Source organism: Rhinolophus ferrumequinum, chromosome 6 (genome assembly GCF_004115265.2).
Source record: "Rhinolophus ferrumequinum isolate MPI-CBG mRhiFer1 chromosome 6, mRhiFer1_v1.p, whole genome shotgun sequence".
Lineage (NCBI taxonomy): Eukaryota > Metazoa > Chordata > Mammalia > Chiroptera > Rhinolophidae > Rhinolophus > Rhinolophus ferrumequinum.
The window spans coordinates 86,965,723-86,988,904 of record NC_046289.1 but is presented as its reverse complement, the minus strand read 5'-3'; the positions used below and the strand labels follow the sequence as shown (position 1 = coordinate 86,988,904).

At 38.6% G+C, this 23,182-nt stretch overlaps 1 protein-coding gene across 1 annotated transcript; it reads left to right on the top strand.

Moving 5' to 3' along the window:
• The first annotated feature begins 913 nt into the window (after positions 1-913).
• On the top strand, positions 914-2,558 carry LOC117023620 (spermine synthase-like). The gene has a single exon (XM_033108638.1). The coding sequence runs from the start codon at positions 989-991 to the stop codon at positions 2,084-2,086; it is 1,098 nt and encodes a 365-aa protein (XP_032964529.1). The 5' UTR covers positions 914-988; the 3' UTR covers positions 2,087-2,558.
• Positions 2,559-23,182: the final 20,624 nt, after the last annotated feature.

The following is a 23,182-nucleotide window of genomic DNA, read 5'->3' as shown; positions in this document are numbered from 1 at the left end:
GTTTGTACCCATTCTGGTAATTGTGTCATAATATCTCACTAGTATATTTGCTTATCTTAAAGCTTGTTTCTTTCAGCCATTACTGGAATTTAGTAAATTTAGATAACAACAACACAAAAACTAATACAAAAGCATTGCTTACATACGTAAACCCTTTCCCCAAACACCATCATACCATGTGGTATTCAGAGAAGCCAGGTGCTGGACAAGGAACATCTGGAATCTGAGCAAAACAATGTTCAGATCCCAGCTTTATGACTTAGCAACTTAGGGATCTTTTTTAACGTCCTATAAAATCCCTCTCACTCTCAGTTTCCTGATAAAGTTGTAGGAAAATATCTAAAAACTATGTGAAGCATTAAATATAGAACTATAGTTAAGATATACTATTTGGAATGAGGAAGCCTGAGCTCATTAGATATAAACTTGTAAATTTTATTTAACTTCTTAAAGTACCTGTTTCTTCTTCAACAAAATTGGAAAACAAGCTTATTGACAGAGTGTGTTTGGCAAGACATCAGGAACATGTAATAGTAACCAACATTTCTAGAAAACTTACTATGTAACACTGTGTTTCCCCGAAAATAAGACCTAGCAGGACCATCAGCTCTAATGCGAATTTTGGAGCGAAAATTAATATAAGACCCGGTATTATACTATATTATATTATATTATATTATATTATATTATAGTATAGTATAGTATAGTATAGTATATTATATTATATTATATTACATTACATTACATTATATTATGTCTTATGTTATAGTATAAAATAAGACCAGGTGTTACATTAATTTATGCTCCAAAAGATACATTAGAGCTGATTGTCCAGCTCGGTCTTATTTTCAGGGAAACACGGTATGTTTAGCAACTCACATGGATCATTTCATTAAAACCTCACCTGGGCTGCAGCCTGACCCGCCGTACGGCCCCCCAGTCTCCTGTGGCCGCCTCCCCCAGGCATGGCTCAGGGCCTCGCCTCACTATGGCAGCAGCACAGCACAGCACGCTCGACTTCATGCTCGGCGCCAAAGCTGACGGCGAAACCATTCTAAAAGGCCTGCAGTCCATTTTCCAGGAGCAGGGGATGACCGAGTCGGTGCACACCTGGCAGGACCATGGCTATTTAGCGACCTACGTAAACAAAAACGGCAGTTTTGCCAATTTGAGAATCTACCCACATGGATTGGTGTTGCTGGACCTGCAGACTTATGACGGTGATGCGGAAGGCAAAGAAGTTGACAGTCTTTTGAACAAAGTAGAAGAAAGAATGAAAGAACTGAGTCAAGACAGCACTGGGCGTGTGAAGCGATTGCCACCCATAGTTCGAGGAGGGGCCATTGATAGATACTGGCCCACTGCCGATGGTCGCCTGGTTGAGTATGACATCGATGAAGTGGTATATGATAAAGATTCACCTTATCAGAACATTAAGATTCTACACTCGAAGCAGTTTGGAAATATCCTCATCCTTAGTGGGGATGTTAATCTGGCAGAGAGTGATTTGGCATATACCCGGGCCATCATGGGCAGTGGCAAAGAAGATTACACTGGCAAAGATGTGCTGATCCTGGGAGGTGGAGATGGGGGCAAATTATGTGAAATAGTCAAACTGAAACCAAAGATGGTCACTATGGTAGAGATTGACCAGATGGTGATTGATGGGTGTAAGAAATACATGCGAAAAACATGTGGTGACATCTTAGACAATCTTAAAGGAGACTGCTATCAGGTTCTAATAGAAGACTGTATTCCAGTGCTGAAGAGGTACGCCAAAGAAGGGAGAGAGTTTGATTATGTGATTAATGATTTGACAGCTGTTCCAATCTCCACATCTCCGGAAGAAGATTCCACATGGGAGTTTCTTAGACTGATTCTTGACCTCTCCATGAAAGTACTGAAACAGGATGGGAAATATTTTACACAGGGGAACTGTGTCAATTTGACGGAAGCCCTGTCACTCTACGAAGAACAGCTCGGGTGCGTGTATTGTCCTGTGGAATTCTCAAAGGAGATCGTCTGTGTCCCTTTGTACTTGGAATTGTGGGTATTTTACGCTGTTTGGAAGAAAGCTAAACCTTGAAGATCAATGTCCCCTAATCTGTGTGCTGCAAATAGCCTTCCTGACCTTCATATGCTGTACGTGACATCAAAATGAGTCAGGCAATTGATTGTGAATTCCTTCAAGTTTTCTTTTTTAATTATTTTTAATTTAAAAAAGCAAATGGAAAATGTATATTTTGATGAGCTAGGGTGTTATTTTTTTGAAAGTCAGCTGAAGGATGATTAGATAGCATAGCGAAGGCTGCTAAATGCACTGAACCCCCAGAATGTGATTTTTGTTACTTATTTTCCCCCCCATTTGTGGGCTTTTTTGGTTTTGGTAGACTTTGAATTTGGTTGTTTGGAGGAATGAGCATCATTATTTTCTTCTGGAGGAAATTCTTGATGGTGTTTCTTTCTCCCAAAATTAATTGACGTAGATATTAAAATTCGGTGTTTATAAGAAAGTTAAAAAATAAATTAGCAATGCTTTGATTAAAATTACAGATGAGAAAAAAAAAAAGAAAAAAACCTCACCACAAATTCTATTAAGTGTATGAAGCAGGTACATTATTATCTCCATTTTGCAAGGGCTTTGAAAGATCTTGTAACTTACCTCAGCATTTACAGCAAGTAGCCAAATTCTAGAACCTGCGCACGAGGTGTGATCAGAAAATACAGTGAGTGTTTAAATAAATAACAATTTATTATAATAAGAGACACATTGCCATTCATCCCCCTTAAAATACTCCCCCTCGCTTCAAACACACTTATCACATCATTCTGGCCACTTTCTGAAGCAGTTCTGGAAGTCCTCCTTTGTGAATGTCTTTAGTTGTGCTGTGGTGACTGCCTCAATGATTTGAATTGATTCAAGCATTTACATTTCATGGTCAGTTTGACTCTGGGGAAGAGCCAGAAGTCGCAAGATGCCAAATCCAGTGAACAAGGAGGATGAGGACACACCGTAATGTTTTTATTGGACAGAAATTGCCATACCAGAAGCCAGGTGTGACATGGAGACTTTCCATTGTGATCACAAAATATGGTGAATGCTACTGCCGAGTGCCATCCAACGGAAAGGTAGGGAACTTCAATACAGGAAGTGGGCATGACGAATCTTAGTAACTGTGTGACAAGTTTCAACTTGTTCGGTGTAGTCAGTCCGGTGTGAGCTACAGTCGAGAGGTGTGTTTTAAGACACCATAAATCATCCTCCATCATGACAATGCTTCATGCCACACATCACTTCCGGTAAATGGCAATTTCTGTCAAATAGAAACATTACGGTGTATTCTCATCCTCTTTATTCACTGGATCTGGCACCGTGCATCTTCCGGCTCTTTCCCAAAGCTGAAATGACCATGAAAGGTAAACATTTTGAATCAATTCTGGACATCGCGGCAGCCATGACAGCACAACTGAAGACACTCACGAAAGAGGACTTCCAGACCTGCTTCAGAAAGTGGCCAGAATGGTGGGATAAGTGTGTTAGAAGCGAGGGGGAGTATTTTGAGGGGGATGAATGGCAATGTGTCTCTTACTGTAATATTTTTTTTACATTTAAACATGTACCATATTGTTTGATCACACCTCTGCCACCAGAAAAAATAAAAAATGAAAGCTAAATTTGTTCATTATTTGTTATATTGCTTATTTGTATCTTCCTTCATTACCCAATTTTTTTCCTTCTTAACATGTTTTAAGAAGATAAAAGAGTTTTTAATTCAAAGAATGGCTCCTTGGAAGGAAATCTAATCTAATACATGTGTATACATGTATACATAAATTGTTACATATATTAAAAATCTTATCTTTTCTGGCAGCAAGATAAAAGGTTATAAATTGTTTTCTACTTCCCTCTATAATCAATAGCACATATTACTGAGATAACTGACTCAAATTATGGTCAACCCTTGTGTTAAACAAATTTTTGACAGTACCTTTGTCCTAGTATGTCTGTCAAACACAAAGCAAAAAATACTGTCAATAAGATGAGTTGGTGAAACAAAGGGTGCAGGTTGCTGAGAGGTAGCCATAGCTTGGCTGGTAGGTATCCATGGCAGCCTGAGGGGTGGGGGTGGGGGGGGAGGGTCTCTATAGAATTCCATGGACCTGTAAATGGGACAGTTTAAGACCAAAAGGGGCTGGAGCTTCTTCTACCTCAACTGGGTTCTTCAGCCTTCTTAGGAAATATATACAAAGAGACTATCAGCAGCTCCATGCCCATCATTACTGGGCAAGAATATCATTTTTACCAGAAGGTACCATCTGCCATGTGCAATGGTCTATGGAATTTCTCTTTATAGTCCATAAAATTAATCACCAAACAGCACCTAAGCGAGTAAAACAAGAAACAAAACTTGTAATTCACCACAGTGCAAAGTCACCTAATCCCTTAAGAAAAAATTGTCAGTTCATTCTTGTTCTGTAATCTATCAGCAATGTCTACAAACCATTTAAGTTCAGTCATGCACAGATGATTACAGAAAGAGCCATACACAAAATAGTCTTCATATATAAAAAACTACTGGGAAGTTATGTCCCAGCTATCTTCCTGCTTTTTGATGAGGAAAATGGTCACACGTAGCATCAATCAACAGCTTGAGTCAAATGAAAGAACCTGAAATAACCATTTATAAATAAATTAACCCAACTGGCTGGAGATGAAGTAAGTTATTTAAAGTTCCAAGGTCTTTCCCTATGAGTGTCTGATCATGCTGTGGCCAATGATATGAAAGGATTCACAGACTGTATATTATCAGAAATGAAGATGTCACTCCAAGGTTAGCCCGACTTGAATTTATTGATGATAGTCTTCAGTGTGCAAGGCTAAAGCATTTAAATGCTTTAATTGGATCTTACAAATAAAAAACCAGTGATGAAACATAGAGTGGGAAAACTAATAAAATGAGAAAAGAGCAGATGCTAACAAATTGTGGTCCTTGAATTGTCTTTTGAGGGGAAAGAAAAATCCCACTATTCAAAGAACATTAGAAACATCTTTGCTGAACTGAAGCAATAATTTGTAAAACACTCATCCATGATTGAAGCTTCAGGTCAAAGCATATACAGAAAACCATTTGGGGAAATGCCTTCTATCTTAACCTCCTTAGGATGAATCACAGGTGGTGTCCCCTAGGATGCCTTGCTCTCAGAGTTTCAGTAGACTCATGCTCTAAGGTTAACAGGTAAGACCTGTTATGTTTCAGTCAATGATTTCTCTACTTCCCATCCATATATTAGCATATTTCCCCAAGAAACCTCCAACAGCACTCCAGGACAATGTTGCCATAGTTCAAATGGTCCAAATTTATATCAAAGAAATAAAAACACAATTCCTTCTAATGCCAAAACAAAGTGTCAATGTCTGGGGCTAGGTGTAAAAGTCCTTTTATTTTTTTTAACTATTTTCTATGATACAGATATGTGTTTATGCTGAGCAAATATGTCAGCATTTACCGATGAGACAGTTTCTGAAGAGTTTGGCTGTAAGCATTCTTATATTGCTCAGTAGGTCTGGGCAACTCTAAATGCTGCCCCAGTGTAGTAGGGATGGATGTTATATACGATCTCTGCACACTTTCCTTTAGAATGGGAGGATCAGATAAGAAATTAATTTGTTGCAGAAAAAGTACAGTATGTTTTACTAGCTGAGAGACCCTTCAGGCTGTAAAAGATTCCACTTGGCTCTGGATTCAGATACGGGTTTCGATTCTGCTAGCTATATGACTTTGGGCAAGTTACGTAACCTTTCTATGCATCAGTTTCCTCACCTGTAAATTGAGGATAAGTAAAAATACCTACTTCTTGGGTTAACTGTGAAGATTAAATGCGATAATTATAAAGCAGTTAGAACAGTTGCTGACACATAGAATGCACTCAGTAAATCTTAGCTACTACTATTATTATCATCATCATCACTATTCATATTGTTGTTATTATTATTCGGGTGGGGAAGGAAAGGGAAGAATATTTTTCATGAAAAATGATAACTGTCATTAGACGGAAGGTTCTTAAAGAGACATGAGACTTATGCTAAAAGTTTCTTAAAGCCATTTCTTGTCCCTCAAGACAGAGCAGAAACCCAAACATTGTATCTTTCTTAATATTATGTATCAAACTTTAATATGCAATAACATTACCGTGGGAGCTCGTAGAAATGCAAATTCTGATTCAGTAGGTCTGGGTGGGTCTGAGATTCTGTATTTCACCCCTTAGTGATGCCAACACAGCTGGACAACACTTGAAGTAACAAGGTTCTAGAAGGCAAGCTCTCTCCTCTCTCTTTCACATACCATCATATGTCTAGTAAATGACGACACTTGAATCCAGGTCTTCTATCTCTAATCTAGCAGGTCTTTGATGTATGGCAAAGTGGACCAAGATATCTACTATTTTCTCATATACCCTTTCTAAATACCATGCTCTGATCAGGAACAACTTATCCTATTAAGAATGAGTCCTGGGATGTCATAAAAATGGCAGCATGTGGTGAGCCTCTTGAAATCTCCCCTGGAATTTACAACAAATTGAACAACTATAACTCCACAAAGGACTCCCTGCACATAAGACAGGCAGAACTAAAAGGTGCACTACTGAAATCATCTAAAGGTGGGCAAATTGCACAAGCAGGGGAGGAGGGAAAGGAAAAGTATGGAGACGGGGCCATGCAGTGCAGGACACAGACCTAACTCAGTGCTCTGAGCTGGCTGCATTCCGGAACTAACACAGCTGCGGGAGAGGGAAGAACTTGGATTGCTTGGGATCTGCTGATGGCCCACAGGGCTGAGGGAACAGCATATAACACGGAAGAACCCAACATTCACGGCAGAGATCTTGGAGCAAAGACTGAGGGAAGAAGGCTGTAAACGGTGGTTTAAGCTCTCACTGCTGAGCAGAGAATGGAAGCCTTAGGCACTGAGACTAGCGTCCCTTCCCTACCCTACCAGAGCTCGCCTCACCCCCACCTGCCCAGTGCTAGAAGAGGAAAAGTAGCAGTGTCAGACCAAAAGACAAAAATATTTGCAGTTCTGAGAACTGTGGTCTGCAGAAATGGACTCGCAGCCAAACTAGTTCCGGCAAAGGGGAGGGCGCCATGGAAGCAAGACTGGCTATGGTGTTGGTTATGGCCATTGCCCTGGGCTATCTCTCACGACCCACCCTGCCCCTGTCCCCACCTATTTGGGTGGATCCCTGCAGGAGTAAACAGAGCTGCTGAAACACATGGACTCTGAATCTGATGCATGAAGAGCTTTGGAAATTCAGAAGCTCTCTACATTCCCCCACAGAGGCGACGCACTATGACCCAGGCAAACTGTTCAAAGAGGAAAACCCCAACTTCCAGGGAATCCCCCCATTGTGTGAAAGCCGGGATAGTGCAGAGAAAATACAGCACTACAGTGTGAGAGAGAATAAAAGGCAGCAGTCAGAGAGAAAATAAAACATTCTACCAACACCTACTAGAAAATAAAAAAAGACCTCTTTCTATCAACCTGTTGCAGAACCCACTCCTGTACATGTCTAGGAAAATAATAATAAATCATTAATTTCCATGAATAACCAAGGTAACAAGACACCTCCGAAAGAAAATGAAGTCTCCAGAAAATGAACTCAAAGAGATGGAAACATGCGACTTAAATGACAGAGAATTCAAGATTGCAGTTCTCCAAAACTCAACAAGATGCAAGAAAACACTGACAGGCAGTTTAATGAACTCAGAAACACAATCAAAGAACAAAATGAACATTTTACCAAAGAGATTGAAATTTTTAAAAAGAACCAAATAGAATTTCTGGAGATTAAGAACTCAATAAAAGAAATCAAGAATGATATAGCCAACTTAGGTAGTAGAGTAGACCAGATGGAGGAAAGAATCGGTGACATTGAAGATAGAAATCTGGAAATGACATGGATGGAAGAAGAAAGAGACTTGAGACTTCAAAGAAATGAAAGAACGCTACAAGAACTTTCTGGACATACCAGAAGGAGAAGACAGAGAGAAGAGAACACAGAGTACATTCAAACAAATAGTCAATGAGCACTTTCCAAACTTGTAGAAAGAACCAGATCCTCGAATCCAAGAAGCAAATAGAACACCTAATTACCTAACCACAACAGGCCATTTCCAAGGTACATTATATTGAAGCTGTCAAAAATTAACAACAAAGAAAAAATCATCAAGGCATCCAGGGAAAAGAAGACAGTAACTTACCAAGAAAAGTCCATTATATTATCATCAGATTTCTCAGCAGAAACTCTACAAGCCAGGAGGGACTGGAATGAAATATTCAAACTATTGAAAGAGAGAAATTATGAGCCAAGAATAATGTATCCAGCAAAGATATCCTTTAGATATGAAGGAGGAATAAAAATCTTTTCAGACATACAGAAGCTGAGGGAATTTTCTAACACATGACCGGACTACAAGAACTACTGAAGGACGCTATTCGACCATCATAAATAGGGATAATTTGTGACAACCACAAAAGGTGGGAAAGTAAAGGCCTAAAACGGAATATGGGAACAGAGAAAGTAAGCATGCTGAAGAAAATGGAATACTCTAAATATGCAACTTTCTTTTACATAAACTTAATGATAACCACTCAAAAAGAAATCCAGAACTGAAATATAGAACATAATAAAAGACGAAATAGAAGGAAAAATCACAGAACACCACCACACAGAAATAATAGACAACAACAAAAAGGCAAAGGAACAATGGAGACACAGTCTTACCAGAAAATCAAAGATAGAATGATTGGAAATCCTCACATATCAATAATCACCCTAAATGTAAATAGACTGAACTCACAAATAAAAAGGCTCAGAGTAGCACATTGGACCTAAAAACTAAACCCAACCATATGTTGCCTCCAATAGACACATCTCAACTACAAGAACAAACATAGACTCAAAGTGAAACGGTGGAAATTTACACTCCAAGCCAATGGTATCCAGCGAAAATCAGGTGTAGCTAAACTGATATCAGAAGAAACAGACTTCAGGATAAAAAGGGTAACACGAGACAAAGATGGACATTTTATAATGATAAAGGGGACTATACAACAAGAAGACATAACGGTCATCAATATTTATGCCCCCAATAATGGGGCATAAATATACCAAGCAACTACTAACAGAACTAAAGAGAGAAATTGACCAAAACACAATTATAGTAGGGGACCTAAATACATCATTGACAGCCATAGATACATCATCCAAACAAAAATAAATAAATAAATAAATAAATAGCAGCTCTAAATGACACATAAGATTAAACTGATATATTTGATATTTATAGAGCACTTCATCCTAGAACATCAGACTACACATTTTTCTAGTGTACATGGAACATTCTCAAGGATAGACCATATATTGGGACATAAAAGTAGCCTCAGCAAATTTAAGAAGATTGAAATCATACCAAGCATGTTCTCTAATCACAAGGCTTTGAAATTGGATATGAATTGCAAAAAGAAAGCAGGAAAAACCACAAATATGTGGAGATTAAACAACATCCTTTTAAAGAACGACCAGATTGATGAAGAAATAAGAGGAAACATCAAAAGATACATAGAAACAAATGAGAACGAAAATACATCCTACCAAAATTTTGGGGATGCAGCAAAAGCAATTTTAAGAGGGAAATTTATATCATTACAGGCCTATCTCAAGAAACAATATAATCCCAGATAAATAACTTCACATTACACCTTAAAGAACTAGAGAAAAAAGAACAAATGAAACCCAAGGTCAGCAGAAGAAAGGAAATAATAAAACTCAGAACAGAACTAAATGACATAGAGGACAAAAAGAAAATAGAAAAAATTAATGTGACAAAGAGCTGGTTCTTTGAAAAGATTAATAAAATTGACAAAGCCTTGACTAGATTCACGAAAATAAAAAGATAAAAGACACTAATAAGCAAAATCAGAAATGAAGGAGTTAACGTTATCACGCATGCCACAGAAATACAAAGGATCATCCAAGAATACTATGAAGGACTACATGCCACCAAATTCAATAACCTAGAAGAAATGGACCATTTCTTCTAATACAGACAGAGTTCTTATCAGCATATAGCCTTCCTAGGCTGAAACACGAAGAACTGGAAAATCTAAATAGACCAATCACCAGTAAGGAAATTGAATTAGTCATCTGAAACCTTCCCAAATGCAAAAGTTCAGGACCAGATGGCTTCACTAGTGAATTCTACCAAACCTTCAAAGAAGATCTAATACCTGTCCTACTCAAACTCTTCCAAAAAAAATTGAAGAAGAGACAATACTCCCTAACTCATTTTATGAGGCCAACATTACCCTGATACCACAACCTGGTAAGAATAAGACAAAAAAAGAAAACTACAGACCAATATCTCTGATGAATACAGATGCAAAAATCCTAAACAAAATTCTAGCAAATCAAATACAACAATGCATTAAAAAGATTATTCATCACGACCAAGTGGGGTTTATCCCCGGGGCACAAGGATGGTTCAACATCCACAAATCCATCAATGTGATGCACCACATAAACAAAATAAAGAACAAAAATCATATGATTATATCAATTGATGCAGAAAAAGCATTTCACAAGATATAACATCCATTTACGATTAAAACACTTAAATAGGTATAGAAGGAAAATACCTTAACATAATAAAGGCCATATATGACAAACCCTCAGCTAATATAATAATTGATGGTGAAAAACAGAAGCCCTTTGCTCTACATTCAGGAACATGACAGAGCTGTTCTCTATCACCTCTGCTTTTCAACAGAGTGTTGGAAGTCCTTTCCAGAGCAATCAGGCAAGAGAAAGAAATAAAAGGCATCCAAATTGGGAATGAAGAAGTTAAACTGTCACTCTTTGCAGATGACATGATGCTATATATAGAAAACCCTAAAGACTCCACAAAAAAGCTATTAGAAACAATAAATGAATACAGTAAAGTTGCAGGCTACAAAATCAATGTACAAAAGTTCATTGCATTCCTATATACTAACAATGAAATCTCAGAAAAAGAAATTTAAAAAAAATTTCCTTTTGCTATTGCAACAAAAAGAATAAAATAGCTAGGAATAAACTTAACCAAGGATGTGAAAGACCTATATGCTGAAAACTATAAGACATTTTTAAAGAAATTGAAGAAGACACAAAGAAATGGAAAGACACTCTGTGCTCATGGATTGGAAGAATCAACATAGTTAAAATGGCCATATTACCCAAAGCAATATACAGATTTAATTCAATCCCCATCAAAATCCCAATGGCATTTTTTAAAGAAATAGAACACACACACACACACACACACACACACACACACGCACACACACAAACAAGAATGGGACTATATCAAACTTAAAAGCTTCTGTACACCAAAAGAAACCATCGACAAAATAAAGAGGCAACCAACTGAATGGGAGAAGATTTCTGCAAACAGCACCTCCAATAAGGGGCTAATATCCAAAATATACAAGGAACTCATACAGCTCAACAACAAAAAAACAAACAATCCAATTGAAAAATGGGCAGAGGAACTGAAGAGACATTTCTCCAAAGAGGACATACAAATGGCAAATAGACACATGAAAAAATGCTCAACATCACTAATCATCACAGAAATGCTAATCAAAACTTCAATGAGGTATCACCTCACCCCAGTCTGAATGGCTATCATCAATAAGACAAATAGTAACAAGTGTTGGAGAGGCTGTGGAGAAAAAGGAACCCTCATACACTGTTGGTGGGAATGCAGATTGGTACAGCTGCTATGGAAGGCAGTGTGGAGGTTCCTCAAAAAATTACGAATAGAATTACCATATGACCCAGCAATCCCTCTCCTGGGTATCTACCCAAAAAATCTGAAAACATTTATCCATAAAGACATATGTGCTCCAATGTTAATTGCAGCTTTATTTACAGTGGCCAAGACTTGGAAACCAAAATATCCTTCGATAGATGAATGGATAAAAAAGTTGTGGTATATATACACAATGGAATACTATTCAGCAGTAAGAAAAGATGAAATAGTATCATCTGTGACAACATGGATGTATCTTGAAACTATAATGCTAAGCAAAATAAGTCAGACAGAAAAAGGAGAGAACCATATGATTTCACCGATATGTAGGATATAAAACTGAAAACAGGAAAAGAACAAGACAAATAAATGAAGAAAGAAAAACTCATAGACATAGACAATATTAGGGGTTATACCAGAAGGTAAGAGGGGAGGGGGGTTCTAGAAGAGGGTAAACGGGGTCTAATATATGGTGATGGAAAGAGAACTGACTCTGGGTGGTGAACACACAATGTGAGATATAGATGATGTATTATAGAATTGTACACCTGAAATCTGTGTAACTTTGCTAACAATTGTCACCCCAATAAACTTTAATTTAAAAAGTAAAGAATGAGTCTTGAAAAAAAAAATGTATACTGAAGTTTCCAAGTTTAACCACTAGACTATACTTCCTCCTAAAGGAATTATTTTCCAAAATAATTTATGGCACAGAAAGCATCCAATACTCTTTGAGCAACAAAATTGGGTCTTTGGTGTCCAGTGAAATAGCATGGCTATTTCCTAGTCCCCATACCTACTACTCTAAACCTGAATACAAATAAATAATTAGCCCGCTAGCTTTTTCTTGAATTATTTTACCAAAGAATAGAAAACAGTTCTTTTCAATGTGACAATATCATATTCAAAACAGTATAGACATTGGTGTCAGCTATTAATAAACAGTCTAATGTACAAATAAGAATAGGTAACTTACTGAGAAATAGTGTTGCTTAGTAAGAGCATGAACCATGGTACAGAATTGTAAGAAATCATCTTCTTTTCTCCATGCCATTGTGGCCTTGGAAAACCCCATTTGCCTTCTCATTATCTTATGACACGGATCACCCACGCATGAACAAGAAACAGTGTCCAGATGAATGCAAGCTTTATTTGTCATCTTGGAACTGATAATTTTGATTATCCTTCCCATTTCTACCAACAGGCAAGAAAACATATGAGAATATGGAAAAGATAAAAACCATTCCAAGACCGCAGGAAGCACAGTTTCTCTTTCAGAAGCCCTATTCAATAGGTAAGGAAAGGAAATATAAGAAAAAGATAATAGGCTAATCTGTCGAGGGCGGGGGGGGGGGGATCTCTAGGCATATTTGACTTCAGAGACCCTGATATTTAAGAAATTAGCTTTGATTTAAGCCCTACTAAATAGTTAACCAGTTTTTGTTCAGTTGTTAGAAGTTCTTACTTTTCTTAAGTGCTGCACCAATTTCTTTTACACTGAAGCCCACAGAATTACTCCAGGAAATTGGAGTTTGTTTTGTTTGTTTCTTTGCTTTACGTGTTTTGCTCAGAGATAAATGAATCCCAAGTACCTCGAGCACTGCCTGGCTGTAATAGACATTCACAAAAGGTGAAATAAATGACTAAATCCTACTTCTGTGTTTGGGGGATATTGATGTGGCTTACAAATATTCAAGAATTAGGAGATAAAGCACATGGCATATTGTAAACATATGAAACAGACTATATTCTCCCAAACTTTGGACAAAATTGTCTTAGCAGTGACTCCAAAGCACAGAGGTGCAGGTGGTTTTTACTTGTAGGAGGTTCTATATTCAATGGCTCGCCTCACCTTCCCTTCTGAGATGCTGGTTAATATCATGTGGTAGCATATGGGTTCTAGACTCACACAGGGGTTTGAATTCTGGCTTGACCATTCACTAACTGTGTGACCTTAGGCAAAATAATTACCTTCGATAAGACCCAATTTTCTCATTTGTGGTATAGAGATAATGGTAGTTCCTATCTTAGAGAGCTATTATGAGAATTATACAAGATAATACAGACAGAGCTCTTACTGCCTACGCATTGAAAGCTTTAAATAAACATTAGCTCTAATTAACATTAGCTCCACAGGAGCTAGATTAGGTGGACCCAACACAATTAATAGGGGCCTGTCTATACTTGGACATAGAAATGAGAAAAAGAAAAGCAAAGGAAAGATACCATCTTTTGAAGTATAATCAAATTATATTTACATTTAAAATAAGGCTACTTTTTCAACATGCACAACCAAAAATAATAGAGCATGATAATCCAACTGATCCTTGGTGTATATGCACAAAGATGTTACAGGTGAAATTTTCTAACACATAAAATAGCACAGAGTCATTTTAGACACAATACAATCAATACAAAATTAGTTACACAGCATTGACAACTTTGAACCGTCTCGCAAAATTTGTGCCTACGTGGATTATCTATTGTATTACCTGCAGAATTTTGTACACTAACAGGTTTCATAGTTCTATCTCTAGGACATTCTCTGCCATACCTGGGATCTCTTCATGGCTAAAACTAATTCTTTGTCTTTAACTTAAATTCAAGTATCAAATGTCACCATTTCTATTATTTAAGTATTTTTGTCATCCTATGTTCTTTATTCAAGGCTATAAAGACATCAAATATGGAAACAAATTTTGCTATAACTACCTCAAAACAGGAAGTGATTCCAGGGGGGCAGTATCTCAGAATTTGCTAGATTAAAGCCTGAGTTGTATTCCCAGAGTGCTCGATCTCCCCAGCTCTCCTTTCTAACCCCCCTCACTAACCTCTTACTGTATGCATTGTCCCTTTGTCCTACTACCACCACCACTACTGTTGATGAAGCATATTCATTTACCAGGCACTGAACAAAGGCTTTGTGTGCATTGCTTCATTTATTGTGGAAAGAGAATTTACATTATTTGGCTAAGGGGTACACTGTCAATAAGTACTGAAGCTGGAATTTGAAATTAGATTAAATGATTCCAGAAACCATAATTTTAACCATCATTATATTAAGATAATATCAAAAAAACTTCTACCAAACAAAAAGGCCATCTAGTTTTGTATAATCAAAAACTATAAGTCAATGTTTTACTCACTTATGGAATTTCAGAGTTTTTTTTTTAGGATCAGTCTGATAAAACAATTATGTTCCTTATTTGTAGGAAGCAGGTAATGGTCAATTCAGTGATTTCTGCTGTTTATTTCCCCCCCAGAGAATTTCAACAAAATAATGCTATGTATTCAACTTGAATGTATAAAACTGATATCCTTTACACAGCAAACTGGAATACCATTATTTGTTTTGGAACTTTATATAATCTAATTATAACATGCCATCAAATGTTACACATACAGATGGAAAATGAAATTTAGAGTACAATAAAATTTAGATTAAACACTGGAATATATAATTCTATTATTGATTAAAGCACCCAATTGCACTACATTTTTATTCTTGCTTTTAATATTTCTTGTACCTACAGCAGCAATCCTAAACATCTGAGATGATCACAAATCCCATTTAAATATCAGAGGAAGGCTGTGGATGCTCTCTTTAAAAACACACAGAAACAAACACATACAACATATAAATATATACCGCAGTGTTTCATATAATTTTAGGGATGGTTGATGAGAATCCCCTTTCTAGATCATTTTCAACGAGTCTGTATTTATAGAAAATGGTAGTATCTAGATTTATTCTGTATTCCAGTTGTCTGTACCAAAGACAAATGGCACCTGGCTGTAAAGCTTACAGCTTAACAAGGAACATTGTTCATTCTGTGAAAATACCTGACTTGCAAGCATGAAGTACAAAAATAAAGCCTTATCAACAAGATTATCAACCTCAGAAAGCAAGTGTCAAGCGAAATCACCCTGTTACCTCTCAGAAAGTATAGCTTCATCATCTATATCCAAAGGACTTGTCTACAAACTGTGGTTCCAGAACTAGGCATATAAAATCGATAAATTTAAACAAAAATGCTCTTATTTTCCCTGAAGAAAAAGATGAGAATGAAGTAGGAAAGAATTCCCTGTATATTATTTTTAAATGACTAGATATACATATCTGCAAAAGGTTCCCCATCCCTGATACCATCAATTCTCAGAGTTACAAGAGAGATAACTACACAACTCTAAGCTAATACTCATTATGTTTATGGGGAAACAGATAGTCAAAGGTTTGAACCCAAGGTCACAGCAAAATTTCACAGAATTCCAACATTGTCTCACTTTTTATAGTTTCTTGATGGTCTCACACAACTTCAGCAGTCGCTTATACCAAAGCTACTGTCACAATTACAGAAAATGTTTAAAGGACCACTAGAACAGATGTGTTTAATCCTTTTACCTCTCATGCCTAAATTCACATCATTTCCAAGTCTCTTAATAATTTTCCATTAGTTTAATTTACCAAAAGGTGATTTGGGACAAAGAGATGATTAAACTAATCCAGTTTGAAAGAAGGTGATCTAATTATGAGTCATAGAGCCTCATTCTCACTCAGAAAAATCTGAAAGTGGGTGAACATTTAGATAATTTAAAAATAATTATATACTTAGAGTATATGAATGTAAAGTTGATTATCTGACTAACGGCCATCAATAGTGAGCAAATTATTAGATTATGCATATGCTAACATTTGTTTTCCTAATCTGAAGTTGTTTAACTATTTTCATTGATTAATATTATTCCATCAGTGGGATATTTAAAAACCTAGTCATTATCTTCAGAGGAAGCATAAAAAAGGAAGAAAGCAGGCAAATGGAAAATAAATACAAGAGAAGTTTCTCATGTTGACAGTATTCTAATGCACTAACAGAGAATTAATAAGGGCAATAACATCAGTTAAATACATAAACAGTTGATCGTAAAACATAACTCTCAGCACAGGTAAAGTTTTCCCGAAATTTTGATAATAATATAGATTTTAGCCTAGAGAGGGTTATAATTGTTATTTATCAACTCCAGAAATAACACTGCGTGTTATGACCATTACTTAGGTACCTAGATACATTAGAAATCTATAGGCCTATATTTTCGCCAACACTTGCAGAATATGTTATTGTGTATCGACTGTATTGGGCCTGAGGCTGCCTGTGTCACACCATTCCTGATGGCTGAATGTCAGTTGTTCGCCTGAAACTTGTTTCCAACTCGCCTTCCTAGCACATTGTTTAAACCTTCAGTCTCTTCAAACGATCTCAGCTGATCCTCACACATCCAATTCCCCATTAATTTTTTTACTTCCTCCAATTCATCGCACTCACTCTCAATGAAGCTGCTCACATCTCACGCAGAGCTTTCATTGGCCAGTTCATTCTTGACACAGATGTGGTTTAGTTTTCTGTTCATTAGCCTCCTGAATGTATTATAACATTGTGGTTCGAGGGCTCATCTTGTATTTCACGTACTGCCAGAAGCCCTTGTAATGAGAGGTAAAGAGCCCATCAACGTTCCATGAAACTGATTATATGGTTGTGGGGGAGAGTTCATAACATGTGGCAAGTTTAAACGCACTGCATTTGAGGACAACTACACACGGTGACTTTGACATAAAACATATAGAACAGATTCTACTGGTCTAAAATGAACGCTGATATATGTAAAAAAAAATTTGAGATTGGGGCCAGAAGCGTACAACTGAAGGTTATTACCGATTAAATCAGTTCGCCTGGAGAAAGGGGCAAGAAACAGACCTCTGGAATTGGTATGTGTGTTTCTTCCGTGCCTGGGCATCAGAAATTCATTTGTAATATTTATTAGGGATGAAGTAATTCTTCTGCAATGCCCAACCCTCACCCACTTAAAAGGCCACGTCAGGAGTACTGTCAGAATGTTATCTAGTTTATTTATTCCCTGCCAGAATCTTCTTTGTTCAGGTTGAAATTCTGAAAGCAAGTTGCCTAAGGGCGTACACAATGACACTGTGTTTTTCTACCCCACCCCACCCCTAGGGCATGCCTTTCTGATCTCAGTTATGCTGTGAAATATGCCCAGAACATGAGGCCAGGGCAACAGACAGGTGCATCCAGATAGTTTTTCTGCCGAAGGCCTCTAATGCCGCCACAAACCAGGCTACGGCACTCACTTCACATTTACTGCTGCATGGACAAGATGAGGCTCTTTGAAATGCCAGAGCCTTACAAAAACAGAGACCGTCACCAAGCAGTGTCACCTGGCTAAAAGAACTATAAGATGCTCCGTATATAAAACTATGGAGAAACTGGAACTTCAGGCTAGAGCTAGAGCTCTAAAGATAGAGGGAACTGCCCTGCCAGAAATGACGAATTATAAAGCTAGAGTCATCACAAGAAGTGTACAAATAGAAATCCTTACCATAATCAGGTGAAGACAAAGCTAGAAATTCTGAACATCTACAGAATAGAATCAAGAAATGTGGAATAAAAGCAGAAAATTCACAGCAGAAAACTGTTGCTCTAGGGCAGTGAATTGGAGCTTCAACGTCTCCAAGGATAAGAGCATCAGACCCCAAACAACCAGGAACTTGAGCCCTGGAGCAATGATTTCAAGAGGACAAGTAAGAATTATCACTCTTGTGGAAAAGAAGGAGGTATAAGGCACAACCAACACAGGAATGAGAACTAATCCTGGCATGAGGGCTCATAGGAGCTGATTGGTATGAGGTAGCAGGTCCCGCAGGAAAGAGCGGGAGCAGAGATAGGATGAAGGTAACAGAGAATGGAAAATGGATTTCCCAGGGCTGATCTGTGTGTGCTCTAATGCAACTAATTTGCAGGAATACAAAAATTTCCGCTTTTTCACATTATTCCTATTCCCTGAGGGATTCCATCCACTCTCACAGTTCTGATTACACACCACACGCTGAAGACTCCCTAGTCTACCTGTCACACCTGTTCTGTCTCATCTTCTAACTTGTTTATCCTACTGTCCAACACTGCCAGCCAGATTTCTGTCAGTCATATCAAACTTTGTATTTCTGCAACAGATCTTTTCATATTTCATCCCTTTCACACCGCCCATGTCTAATGCTCCTTAATATCAGTTTGGGTCCTCCAAGAAGCAGATGCCACAATAGGATTTAAGATGCAAGAGCTTTATCGGGAGACATACCTGTGAAGGATGGAGGGAGTTGGCACAGGGAGGAGACCTGAAGGACCACAGTGCAGGTCTGATACTGTGAAAGGAGAGGGTGAAGGAAGAGCCTCCTACTGCGATTCAGTTCTGGAAGTCTTCACCAGACCAATGGTCCTGGAGCAAAGATAACCAGTGGAAGAGTTCCACAACAGAAAGGAATGGCTTGGCCTGAGTACTACCACAGGGATGAAGCATCGGCTGCGAGGGGCTCAGGAATCCCTTACCAGGGCCCATCCATAGGTGCTATAATTGAAGCAGTCAGTCACTACGTACCCTGTAACAGGTGTGATGCATCTCCATTGTCCTCACATGCCGTTATTTTTCTCTCTTAGTATGTGGTCTGGCCATCCTTCTGATTTACCAAAATTAGAAACCAGTCATCCTAACTCCTCTCTCTCCTTCTACCTCCTAAACCCATTAAACTTGCTTTCTAAGTATTTCTCAAATTCAGCTTCTCTTCTCTATCCCCCGCTCCAGTTGTCCCTGCTCAATTCCCCCATCCCTTCCTGCCTGCACTATTGCAACAGATTCTAACTCCCTTACACATTTTAGTCCCCTCACATCCCTCCTATAGGTAAGTCTGCTGGAGGGACCTCTAAAGTTAAACTATAATCCTGCTATACCCCCCCCCCATTTCCAAGACAGAAAAATCCATGTACACTCTTACAAGGATAATCCCCATAGCATGTGACTCCTGCCTTTCTCTCCAGCACTGTCTCCATATCTTTTTCTATGGTCCAGAAACACCAAATGCTGTTTTGCACCCCCATGTCTTTGTCCTCATCTTCCCTTCTGCCTAGCACTCCTCCCTCATCCCTCCATGCTCAGCTTAATTCTAGGAATGTTCATTTGTAAGGTTCAATGTAAACATAAACTAAACTAGGAAACTTTCCCTGACCACACTGGGTCATAGGTGTACTCTCTGGTTCACATAAAACCTGTGTGCTATCTACATTACGTTATAAATATTTGCATCCCAAGCCTCCAAAAGACTATGAGTTTTTTCAAAGCACTTGCTCAGTTAGGAGCAAAAACTTCAAGGTTTTTTATTTATCTGTGTGCTCCCCACATATAAAAGTACCAGTGCTCAATAAATATGGTTAAACAATATAGGTGCTCAATAAATATGTTTAAACGATTTATAGGAAGTGAAAAGGAAGAAAAGAAACTCCCCGAAAAACTACTGAATGCCAAATTGGTGTCAAGTGCTACAAATTTTTACTTCCATTAATTGTTTCAACAACCATGTAAAGTTAGGTATTATATTTCCACTAGAAAATTAAGGCTCAGTGAGGTCAAAGAGGTTCTGAGATTTAACCCAGTCATTTGATTCTAAAGGCTATTTGCCATGCTGTCTTCCTGCATAGTCCAGTTTAACTCCAATGAGTAAATTCCATGATGTAGTTAACTCTAATTACACTCAAGGACGCAATGTACCATACCAGGAAAAGTGAGAATTAGTTAGACTTGAATTTGCTACTTACTGCTCTGGGCACTGGGACGATTATAAACTTTATAATGCTCAGTTCCTTCTCTGTAAAAAGAAAATTTAAAAAAGGAATGCCAGTATCAGCTTTGCATGACTCTCTATAAGAACCACAGAAAACAAATATATACAATCTAGCAAAATTCCTGGTGAAAATTAAGCATTTAATAAACTGTTGGCAGTGGGGAAATGAATTATTTCATCCAGTCACAGGAGAGCTACTAACAATCAGAGAAATGGCCCACCACATTATATTCTTGCTTTGTCCTGCCCTCAGATAGAAGTGGTAAAAGAGGGTTACAGTCAACAGAAGGGAGGGGGAAATTTAAAAACAAGGATTTTTGTACCATCATCAGGGTAATTAACTCTTTGAAAATTGATAATTAAAAATACAGTTAAAAATTGTCTGAAGAAAGATATATTCTCCTGTAGCAAAACTGTTCTAGAGAAGTCAAATAAGTATAAATCATTTCATTTCTCTTCTGTGTACCTCTCCCATGGCGAAAGTATCTTCTGAAAAAGAAAAAGATCTCCTGATAGGATATCCAAGATGGCAGAGTAGATAAATGCTGTGCTTGCCTCATCCCATGAACACATCAAAACTACAACTAAATTATAAAACAATCAACCTGGAGAACCATCTGAAATCTAGCTGAACAGAATTTTTGTAAGTAAGGATATAAAGAAGAAGCCATGTCAAGACTGGTAGGTGGGGTACAGATGTGAAATGGGTAGGCCCAAACCTCTATGTGGCAGTTGAGAACTGGGAGGGATATCTCGGCCATAGAGGTTCCCCCCAGAGGAGAAAAGGACCTCAGCCCCACACCAGCATCCCCAGCCCAGAGTACTAGTACCTGGAAAAGGATCTCCCACCACATCTGGCTGTGAAAAACAGTGGGGATTACCACTGTCTGGGTGGGAAAGAAGGCTGTGGGAAATCCACACATCCTCTTAAAGGTCCTATGCAGGCACTCACCCTGCACTCTGCAGAGGGACGGTGACTCTGAGGGTGTCAGAGATGTATGGGGTGAGACTGAGTTGTGTAACTTCGGGGCAAGGACTAGTGGGACAGTCCGCGTTTTTTCTGTGTCTGGCCCTACTCCTGCGCAGCCGGCAGGTGGGTGCCATCTCTCCTGTGTTGAGCCCACCCTCACATGCCAAATCTGAATCTGATTGGTCTGGTGAGCTCTGCTGCTCCAACCTGCTGACTCACTGAGACCCTGCCTCACCCAACTTGTGTATCTCAGGAGGCTTTATCAGTGGCTGAACATTATAGGAGCTATCAGGTGGCAGGTCCTGGCTTTTTGTGGAGCTACCCCAGACCTGGTACTCGTGGCAGCCATCCTTGGTCCACAGTGTGGTCTCTCCCATGCACCTCCAGGTACAACACAGGCAGTGACCAACCATGTATCACTTTGTAGCTCCTACCAGATACTCCCCAGCCAGTCATAGGCAGTGGCTGACCTGGGCCTGTACCGGAGTCCCTCCCAAGAGGCCCGGAAACCAACATATTTGGAGGTTGGCTTCAGACCACAGCAGAGTACCACCCAATTAGCCCCACAAGCAGCACACACAAAGGGCAGTCTCAACAGGCACCAGACACTGAGGCAAATCCCACTGCATGGGGTAAGGCCCGTGCCCTACAGCCCTGTGGACATGGACAAACCCCACAGCCAGTCAGCCTGAGGGTCAATCCCACCCACTGACAATCCAACAGTAATCAAGGCTCAACTATAACAGGAGGGCACACACATACACACACACACACACAAGGAAAACTCCTGGAGCACACAGCTCAGGTGACCTAGGAGACTGTGCCACCATCCCCCACAAGACTCCTACTACAAATGGCCCCCCAGCAAGACGGGGAGACACAGCAGCTCTACCTAATACACAGAAATAAACACAGACAGAAAGGCAGTCAAAATGAGGAAACAAAGAAATACATCCCAAAGGAAAGAACAGGAGAAAACTTCAGACACAGAAAAATGGATAAAGAAGAGGTAGGACATATATATATATGTCCTAAACAAAATGGAGGCAAGCAACCTACCAGATACAGAGTTCAAAACAATGATTATAAAGATGCTCAAGGAACTTAGTGAGAACTTCAACAGAGAGATAGCAAGCATAAAAGAGGAGATAGAAACCATAAAAAAGAAAAGAAACAGTCAGAAGCAAAGACTATAATAACTGAAATGAAAAATGCACTAGAAGGAATCCCAGCAGACTAGATGAAGCAGAGGATCAAATTAGCAATTTGGAAGACAAGGTAGCAGAAAACACCCAATTAGAACAGCAAAAAGAAAAAATAATCCAAAAAAATGAGGATAGTTTCAGAGACCTCTGGGACAACATCAAGAGTAACATTTGCGTCATAGGGGTACCAGAAAGAGAAGAAAGGAAGCAAGAGATTGAGAATCTATTTGAAGAAATAATGACTCAAAATTTTCCTGGTGAAAGAAATAGACATACTGGCCCAAGAAGTGCAGGTCCCAAAAAAGATGAAGCCAAACAGGCCCACACCAAGACACACTATAATTAAAATGATGAAGTTTAAAAACAAACAGAGAATCCTAAAAGCAGCAAGAGAAAAGCAGTTAGTTACCGACAAGGGAGCTCCCATAAGGCTATCAGCTGGATTTCTCAATAGAAACTTTGCAGGACAGAGGGAA